The 8,684-nt window shown below is 49.4% G+C and overlaps 1 protein-coding gene and 1 long non-coding RNA gene across 5 annotated transcripts in view; one reads left to right on the forward strand and one right to left on the reverse strand.

The window, feature by feature from the left end:
* The window catches only part of PTPN18 (protein tyrosine phosphatase non-receptor type 18), a 15,136-nt gene extending 9,524 nt beyond the window's left edge, over nucleotides 1-5,612 (reverse strand). The window contains exons 1-5 of one of the 4 annotated variants that reach the window (XM_084753013.1): nucleotides 5,452-5,612; nucleotides 2,230-2,338; nucleotides 1,906-1,982; nucleotides 1,727-1,822; nucleotides 1,589-1,627 (exon numbers count right to left, since the gene is read on the reverse strand). In XM_084753013.1, coding sequence (XP_084609139.1) covers nucleotides 1,589-1,627; nucleotides 1,727-1,822; nucleotides 1,906-1,982; nucleotides 2,230-2,338; nucleotides 5,452-5,544 — 414 coding nt within the window. In that variant the 5' untranslated portion in view covers nucleotides 5,545-5,612. The remainder of the gene's footprint in view (nucleotides 1-1,588; nucleotides 1,628-1,726; nucleotides 1,823-1,905; nucleotides 1,983-2,229; nucleotides 2,339-5,451) is intronic. The other 3 variants (XM_084753012.1, XM_084753011.1, XM_084753014.1) reach the window with 3 other exon arrangements.
* Nucleotides 5,613-5,660: 48 nt separating this feature from the next.
* LOC311581087 lies at nucleotides 5,661-7,632 on the forward strand. The gene is made up of 3 exons (XR_014773650.1): nucleotides 5,661-5,888; nucleotides 6,136-6,370; nucleotides 7,442-7,632. It is a non-coding gene; the product is annotated as an uncharacterized lncRNA (long non-coding RNA).
* Nucleotides 7,633-8,684: the final 1,052 nt, after the last annotated feature.

An 8,684-nucleotide genomic window follows, 5' to 3' on the forward strand; every position in this document is an offset into this window, starting at 1 on the left:
CCGAGTGCTGGGATTAAAGGCGTTCGCCACCACCACCCGGCTTACCACAAGTTTTAAAAGACCCAACTAAAGACTCCTTCGTATTCCCAACAATGGCTCTAATGAGTGAGAGAAGCAGGGAGCAGGCAAGATGGCTCATCAGGTTGTTGCTAAGACACTCTCAAGGACCCACATGGTTGATAAAGAGAACCAATTCCCAAAGTTGTCTCTACCCTCCACCCCTATTCCACCGTATGTGTGTGCATCCGTGCACATGACACACACACACACACACACACACACACACACACTAAGTAAAATGGTTTTATAGTTGAGCAAGAATAACAGATATCGGTGAGGACGTAAGGAAACTGGAGTTGCCCTGCATTGTGGGTAGAAATATAACCTGATACAGCTACTATGGAAAACCATTTGTCACTTCCTTAAAATGGTGATAAAAATAGAGTTCCTCTATGACCCAGCAATTCCACCCACTGTAGACTGGAGAAACGAAAGTCAGTGTCCACGCAAAGGCCGCATAGGAATGTTCAGAGTGGTGTGATTCGTAGAGGCAACCCAGCCTCTGCTTAGCGCAGAGGTGAAATGCAGATACATTCAACGGGGCGCTGTTCAGCAACAAGCAAGAACCGAGAACACAGAAAGAAAGAAGCCAGGCACAGAAGATACATGCTGCAGAAATCCACCTTACGTGACACACACGCAGAGTTGGGCAAATATGTTGTGGTCAAAAGTTGATTAGGGGTTGCCTGGGACTCTAAACCCGGGGTATGACTGCTAATGGGGTGATGAAAATGTTGATGGTCTAAGTTGTTCAGGCTGACCTCAAAGCTTTGAGCCGCTCACTTTGACCTCCCAAGTACCAGAAGTAGGGGAAGGGGCTGTCATGCCTGGCTAACCAGGTGAATTGTATCCCAGTGAAAAGACCTTTAAAGGCAAAACCAGTAATGGCTTGTGGAGTGACATGTATCCCATGGTCAGAATTACCCAGTGTGTTGAGGTAGATAAGAATTATGAAGGAGGGGCTGGAGAGATGGCTCAGAGGCTAAGAGCACTGTCTGTTCTTCCAAAGGTCCTGAGTTCAATTCCCAGCAACCACATGGTGGCTCATAACCATCTACAATGAGATCTGGTGCCCTCTTCTGGCTGGCAGGCACACATGTGGGCAGAAGATGGTATAAATAATAAACAAATTTTAAAAAAATTATGACGGAAAATGGGAAAATCCAGGAAAGAGTTATAGGTGGGCATGCTGGGGCGTATGAAGCCACGTGAGGGTCCAGGTAAGGAGAACGAACAATGGGACAGTGCAAGGCAGAGGACGGCCATGGCACAGGCCCTGAAGGAGGGCCCTTTCTGGCTCATCTGAAGACTAGCCAAGACCAACTGTGCAAAGCAGGGAGGGGCACATGAAGACCAGGGTGGAAACTGCTCAGCACAGGTCCTTGGGCCATGTCTTATGATCAAAGTGAAAAAGACTGAGGCAAAATTAGGACAAGTGGCTTTTGCAGAGCTGGGCCCAGGGTCCTGGGGACAAAGGGACCCCGAGTCTTCCAGCATCCTTGCATTCTAGGAAGCTGAGGATACATACCCGCCCGTTTTCTGTCTCTTGACAGGCCATCAGGATCACCTAGGCGAGGGGCAGGGCAAAGGGAGGCCGCTGAGTAAAGTGAAACCAGAAGGAGGAAGACTCATAACCATGACCCTCTCATTGTCCCTCAAAGCTGACCTTGACCCCAAACTCCCAAACCAGGCGCCAGAAGTCCACCAGAGTGTGAGGCAGAGGTCCCTGGGTCGCGATGTAGGCCTGGCTTCCATCTGTGCCCTGGGGAAAAGCCCGTTCATTAACAAGATTCTGGAGCCCACAGTCCCCACCCCGGCCACCTCTTCCCTGATCACTAGCCTGACCCGGATGAAGTTGGCATTGATGTAATCTCCATGGCCTTCCTCCCGGAGCAGGGAAAGGATAACTCTCGTCTCATCATCTGCCAGTGGGTAAGACACGTGGAGGGATTGAGTGTCAAGTCGCTGACAGCCTCCCACGCAAAAGCAAGCAGAGTGACAGGACACTAGTGGGGATCTGCCCCCTTGTGGCTCCAGGGAGTAACACAGCCACCTCAAGTATGAAAGGTAGACTGTTTTGGGAGTGCTCCCTGTAGGCTGTGGGTGGGTGTGGCTGCCACCTGGAAACTGGACCCAGCATTCGTGCAAATGGCACACCCACTGACTTACAGGGCACCACATCTTTGTAGCGGTTCTTCCTTGTGTTCCCAAGCCGACTGCCGGCCTTGGTGGAGCACACGCCTTCAGTCTTCCAGGCCACTGAGCGGGCCTTGATGTCCTGGTGGAAGGCACCATGGGCAGGAAAGAACAGAGGAGACAAGAGAGGGCGGAAGAAGCCAGGTCAGAGCTCAGGGAAACAGACTTTCTAGTGTCTTCTAGTGCAGACCCCTAGTGCAGAGCATGAGGATCTGTGTAATCACATCCAGCAGCAGCGAATGAGCCAGGCTCAGTGCCAGGGCATTTAGTCATCCTAAGTGGAAACTATCCACTGTCCCCATTGTGCGGATGGAAGATGACGTATGTAGCGGTTGAGCAACTTACCAAAGGTCTCACAAGGAGGTACCCCAACAAAGGTTGAACCCAGACCTCTCAGACTTGCACACTCAACCATGTTGTGCTGTACTATAAATAGTGAAAATCCATTTATTTGGACCCAACAGGTGTTCAATGGGGGTACGCACTCGCCGCACAGGCCTGAAGAATTGGCACTCAGTCCCAGTACCCCACACAATAAGGAGCAAGAAGCAATACCAAAAAGTTGTCCTCTGACCTCTACGTAGGTGCTGTGGCAAGCACAACACCCCCCACCCCCAAACAAATGAAACTGGGGCCAGGGAGATGGTTCGACGGGTAGAGCCTGACAACCTGACTTTGACCAGGATCCATAAGGCATCCAGAAAGACAGAAGTAACTCTCACGGTTGTACGTACACACACACACACAAAAAAAAAAAATTAAAAAACAAGCAAAACAAAGTTCAAAGTCAGCCCTGGCTACATATTGAATTCAAGACTTGCCTGAGCTATATGAACTCCTATCTCAGAAAAAAAATTAAAATAGGGGTTGTAAAAACGGCTAAGTGGTTAGGAGCACTTTCTGCTCTTGTAGAGGACCCAAGTTTGGTTCCCATCCCCAGCACTGGCCAGCTCACAACTACTGTACCTCCAGCTTCAGGGAGCCAACACCTTCTTCTAGTCTCAATGAGTACTCGCTGGCAAAGGTGCGTGTGTATGCACACACACACACACACACACACACACACACATCAAATAAAAATAAAAAATAAATACCGTATGTAAGATAAAGCATGACAATATGCTATATATGGGAGTTATACTATATGACTTGTAAGGAGATGCTAAGTACATTATAATAATTAGTGAAGAGAATCACTCCTATTATCAGGTGTTCATAATTGCAGTGATAAAAAACACCTATTAGGTTGCCGTTGTGTTCAGGACACCATTTCAAAGAGCTTTACTTATGCTGACCAGATTATCCCAGCCCAGAGAGACAGTGTCCTCTAGTGGGCAGCACTGTTCCCAGAGACAGTGTCCTCCAGTGGGCAGCACTGTTGGTATTTCAATCAGAGAGGCAGAAAAACCAAAGCCCTGCACTGAGTGCAAGATTCGGCATGGAGCCCTGAAATCTGCTCTCTTCACCAGCCTGAAAGTAACACCACATGCATGTTTATGCACATTTTCTTCTCCTTTACAAATTTCATATTTTATGCTTATAGATTTCTTATGTTATAGTACTTCACACATGTAAATTATTTAGATTTGCATTAATTTATAATTTATACATATGTTTGTTGTGTATATTTACTTATGAACTTAATAAATTTGGTTCTGTTTTTGTTTTTTATTTTGGTTTTTTGGTTTTTCAAGACAGGGTCTCTCTGTGTAGCCGAGGCTGTCCTGGACTCACTTCGTAGACCAGGCTGGCCTCAAACTCACAGGGATCCACCTGCCTCTGTCTCCTGAGTGCTGGGATTACAGGCGTGCGCTGCTGCACCCTGTTTGTATTTGCTTTTGTTTTTTGTGGGGGGGGTTTTGTTGTTGTTTTTGGGGTTTTGTTTTTGTTTTTTTGAGACAGGGTCTCTCTGTGTAGCCCCGGATGTCCTGAACTGGCTCTGTAGACCAGATTAGTCTCAAGCATAGAGATTCACCTGTCTCTGCTTCCCAAGTTCTGACATTAAAGATGTGTGTCACCACCACCCAGCAATAAATTTGGTTCTTACTAATATTTGTTGTATGTATTGTGGTTGGTTTGTTGCTGTTTGTTTGTTTGTTTGTTTGTTTGTTTTTGAGACAGAGCCTTCCTACAAAGCCCTGGCCATCCTTGAGCTCTCTTTATAGACCAAACTGACCTTAAATTTATAGTGATCTGCCTGTCCCTGCCTCCTGACGGTTGGCATTAAAGTGTGGGCCATATTGCTATTGGGTGGCATATTGGTCTCTGTGTAAGCTACCTTTTCCATTCTTTGAGACAACCTCACTATATTCCACAGTGGTCTCAAATTACGTAACTCAGGCTGGCCTTGAACTCATGGTGATCCTCTTGCTCGAATTACAGGCCAGGCTGTAAATGGCCATTTAGTGTTGCGTTTATTTTTCTATATTTATAATATACATTTCTAAGTTTGATGCAGTCTATTTGCATATCTGGTTCATATCACTATACTTAAAATACTTCATTACCTGTTGTGTGTCATGGCTGCTGAGTGGTGTCTCCTCTCACAAGCTTGATTGGCGCTAGCTTATGGTTAGAATTTTTCTAAGCCATGCTAAAGTCACCTACCTATCCAGTACACCCAATACACGCTAGGTGCTTCTACCTAATTTTTAGTCCAACTTGGCATTTAATATTCACTATTCAGAACAGGTGAAACTTAAGTCAGACCTCCCAGGACCACAATTCCGAAAGGCCCTGGCTTAGACTAGAAACTGGAAACTCCTGGAGCTCAAAGTATGGGCGACAAAGTTTCCTTCTTCCTCTTTATGCTGCCCCAAGCCACTTCCTCCCTGGGATTACAAGGTGACCCAGGAATGGCCGGGTGTGGACTGGAATCCAGCGCAGGTGTGCTGCCTCCCTCCCCGGCGGAAGCCACCGCCCTGCTCAGGAGCAGGGTTGCTCCCGGAGCGCGACACCGGAGTGTGTCTGGCTCCTCCCAGACAGCGGTAGACTTCACCCTCTGGGCACCTGTGGGCAGAGTGCGAAAGGCTGATAGAGACAGTGTGAGAGCTAAACAGAAGTGCTAGGAGAGGAAACCAGAGGGAGCCAGAGGCACGGACACCCCAGGAACCGAGAGGAAACGACAGAGCTTTCACATTGCACAGGTGGACAGGCGTGGGGACGCATGGCTTTGGTTGCTGGAGTGTCACTCACGCTGAACTCACGGGCGAGGATTGCCCCTTCCCGGCGGTCCCGGGCCTCCAGCTGCTCCAAGAAGCTCCGCACCGAGTCCAAGTGGCGACTCATGCTGCGACCCGCAAGCCAGGTCTCTGCAAAACGCGCTCCGACCCTGAAGGTTTAACGCTGAGGGGCGGGGCCTCCATCCCAGAAGCCAATGAAGGTCGGTAATGGCAGGCAGACCACGCCCCTCGACCAATGGCATTAGGAGCTCACTCCGCTTCGCCCCGCCCACAGGCGCTGGCCGCCCCCGAACTAGCAGTCCCGGTGGCGGCGGGTCCCGCAAATCCCGGTTTCCATCCCGGGTGCTTGGGCTACAGTGCAGCTGGTTGAGTCCCCACGGTACGCTCTGACCCGCTTGAACCGGCCCCACGTGCCTTCCCTGGTGGACGGCCGTGCTCTCAATCTTGCAGGCGGGTTTCCCAAGGTTGCTCTGGAATCCAAAAGAGTAGCTGGGCCACTCGGCCTGCTGCGAGCGGACTGCTGCGAGCGGACGTCTACAGTTGTGCAACAGCAGATTACTGGGCGGGTCTGGGAAAGGCAGGCTTCTAAGAAAGTACTGTCCCGCACCTGAGCTTTGGGAAAAGGCCTGTTCCTGGGGGGCGGGGCGGGGAGAGGGAGGGAGGGAGAGTGGGGAGAAAGGTGTTTTTCACTCTCTAGAACCTGCTGGACAAGCGGGGACACCAGGACGCAGCCCTAACTTGAGGATCCTAACCCACAGCCCTCTGGGAGGGAGAGAATAGAGGCGCTGGGAGAGTTTCCCGGGAAAAGGGATCTCAACTCTAGAAGAGCCCCGTCCCGGACCCCATTTCAGGAGTTTGAAGAACAACCGCTCCTCAAGCCCCTGGAGATTAAAAAGTGGGGAAGGGGCCGCGCTAAGGTTGTAGCTGAATTGGTAGAGTACCTACCTGCCTAGTATGAAAAAAGCCCTAGGTTTCATTTCCAGCCTCCCATAAAGCCCAGCATTCAGAAGGGGGAGGCAAGAGAAGCAGAAACTCAAGGTCACCCCTCGCTCGCAATTGTGAATTCCAAGTTAGCTTGTGATACAGGAAACCCTGTCCCAAAGTTTAAAAGGGGGACGATGGTTTTTGTTTTATTTAATGATGGAGGAATAGCTCAGTGGGTAAAGGCGCTTGCCATCAAGCATGATGACCGAAATTTCATACCAAGGACCGACTCCAAAGAGCTGTCCTTTGACAACCACACAGGCCCTATGGTGAGGGTACACACAAAATAAAATAAAAAGGGGGACTTTCCAAAACAAAAACAAAACAGGTTTCCGCTGATGGGTTAGCGCCACCTGCAGGAAAACCAAAGAATTTCAAGGGTTGCCAGCCCTCTATTGAGGTTGTGTGAGGGCTGAGGAGTGGAAGTACTGAAAGATCAGTGGAGTCATTGGTAAGAGGCTGTCGACTTACTGGTCATCACCGTGTTTACATGAAGGAATGTATAGCATCTTTAAAAGCCAGACAAGAACTGGTTTTTGGCTTTATCACTTGACCTCCATCCTACTTACATCACTTTGCCCATGGCAACACAAATTCAGCCAGATAGTATGGGGCTGGGGGCTGTACCCAAAAACATTTTTGGGCTGGAGAGATGGCTCAGTGGTTAAGAGTGCTGCCTGCTCTTCCAGAGGTCCTGAGTTCAAGTCCCAGAAACCACAGAGTGACTCACAACCATCTGTAATGAGATCTGATGTCCTCTTCTGGCCTGCAGGTGTACATGCAGACAGAACGCTGTATACACAATAAATAAATAATTCTTTAAAAAACAAAAACATTTTCATTGAAAGAGGTAAGGGGACAACAAGATGGCTCAGCAGTAAAGGCCTTGCTGCCAAACTTGTCACTATGAGTTCCACCCCTGGGACACACACGGTGGAAGAAGACTATCACTTCCACAAGTTGTCCTCTGGCCTCCATGTGTATAGCCTTGTGCATAAACACATTTTTTAAAAAATTAGGACGCTGGAGAGATGGCTGAGCAGTTAAGAGCACTGGCTGCTTTTCCAGAGGACTGGGGTTTGATTCCCAGAACCCACATGGGGGCTTATGACTCTGAGAAACTCCAGTTCCAGGGGATCCAACGCCCTCTTCGGGCCTCCACAAGCACGAGTCCTGTACACAGTGCGGATACTCACATACATACAATAAGTTACATGTGACTCGCTCTGTAGCCCAGGCTGGCCTTTGAACTCGTAGAGATCCACCTGCCTCTGCCTCCCAAGGGCTAGGATTAAAGGTGTGCGCCACCACGTCCGGCTGTGTTACATTTTTCTTAATTTGTGGTTTGCAACGTAGGTCTGGGTTGCTGGACCTAGCTTAACTACTGAGAGATGAAAATAAGTTCAAACTGGTTAAAGTGCTGAGGGCATGTGATCATTGAGCATTCAGACCCAAAAGGGACATCTGTACCATGCTCTCCAAGGCTCGGGGAACATTGCCAGGGGACGACGGGTGGGGGGACGGAGATGGGGCAGAAACAGCAGTTGCACTCACAAACTCATAACTCTGAGCCCACCAAAGTCCCAGTGTGAATGAGAGGGGAACAGGAGGCCTCATTCCTCCCTGAGACCCCTCCTCCCCATGCCCGTTCAGGCAACCCCAAGTAAATGCAGTGGGGCACACACTAAAGGCATAAAAGTAGGAGGGAGCCTGTGAAGAAGGGGGTCTGCAGGAAGAGGAAAGAGATTAGAGGATAATGAGAGGAACAGGATCAAAGTGTACACACACACACACACACACACACACACACACACACACATATATATATATGAAGAAATAAATTGCTTTAAGGTTCCAAAAGTGGGGATCTACACTATTTATTGTGAGTTACTAGGGAGTCACTCTTCGCACTGTGTGTTCTAGGGGGTCAGTAGGAACGACTGAGGATGGGCGGTAATCGCTGAGTTCATTGGATGTTACTAACAACAACTGGGAAGTTGGCGTCATCTGGAGCAGGGTGAAGAACAATGAAGTAATGAGGGGCCCCAGGGACTTGGATGGAGTATTGGTTTCCAAGGAAGCAGGAGTTGGTTAGGAGTAAGTGCCAGTGGGGCTGCTGATGCCTGGTGGCTGGACATGGGTTGCTGGCAACTGGAGGCAGCACAGAGAAGGTCTGTGAACTCAGTGGAAATGGGGAGTCACAGAGGCTGAGTCTCCGCCATGACTAATGGCAGTCATTCTAAGCTAGGTGACTCCAGGGCA

This window comes from Acomys minous, assembly GCF_964271855.1.
Source record: "Acomys minous genome assembly, chromosome: 13".
Taxonomy (NCBI): Eukaryota; Metazoa; Chordata; class Mammalia; order Rodentia; family Muridae; genus Acomys; species Acomys minous.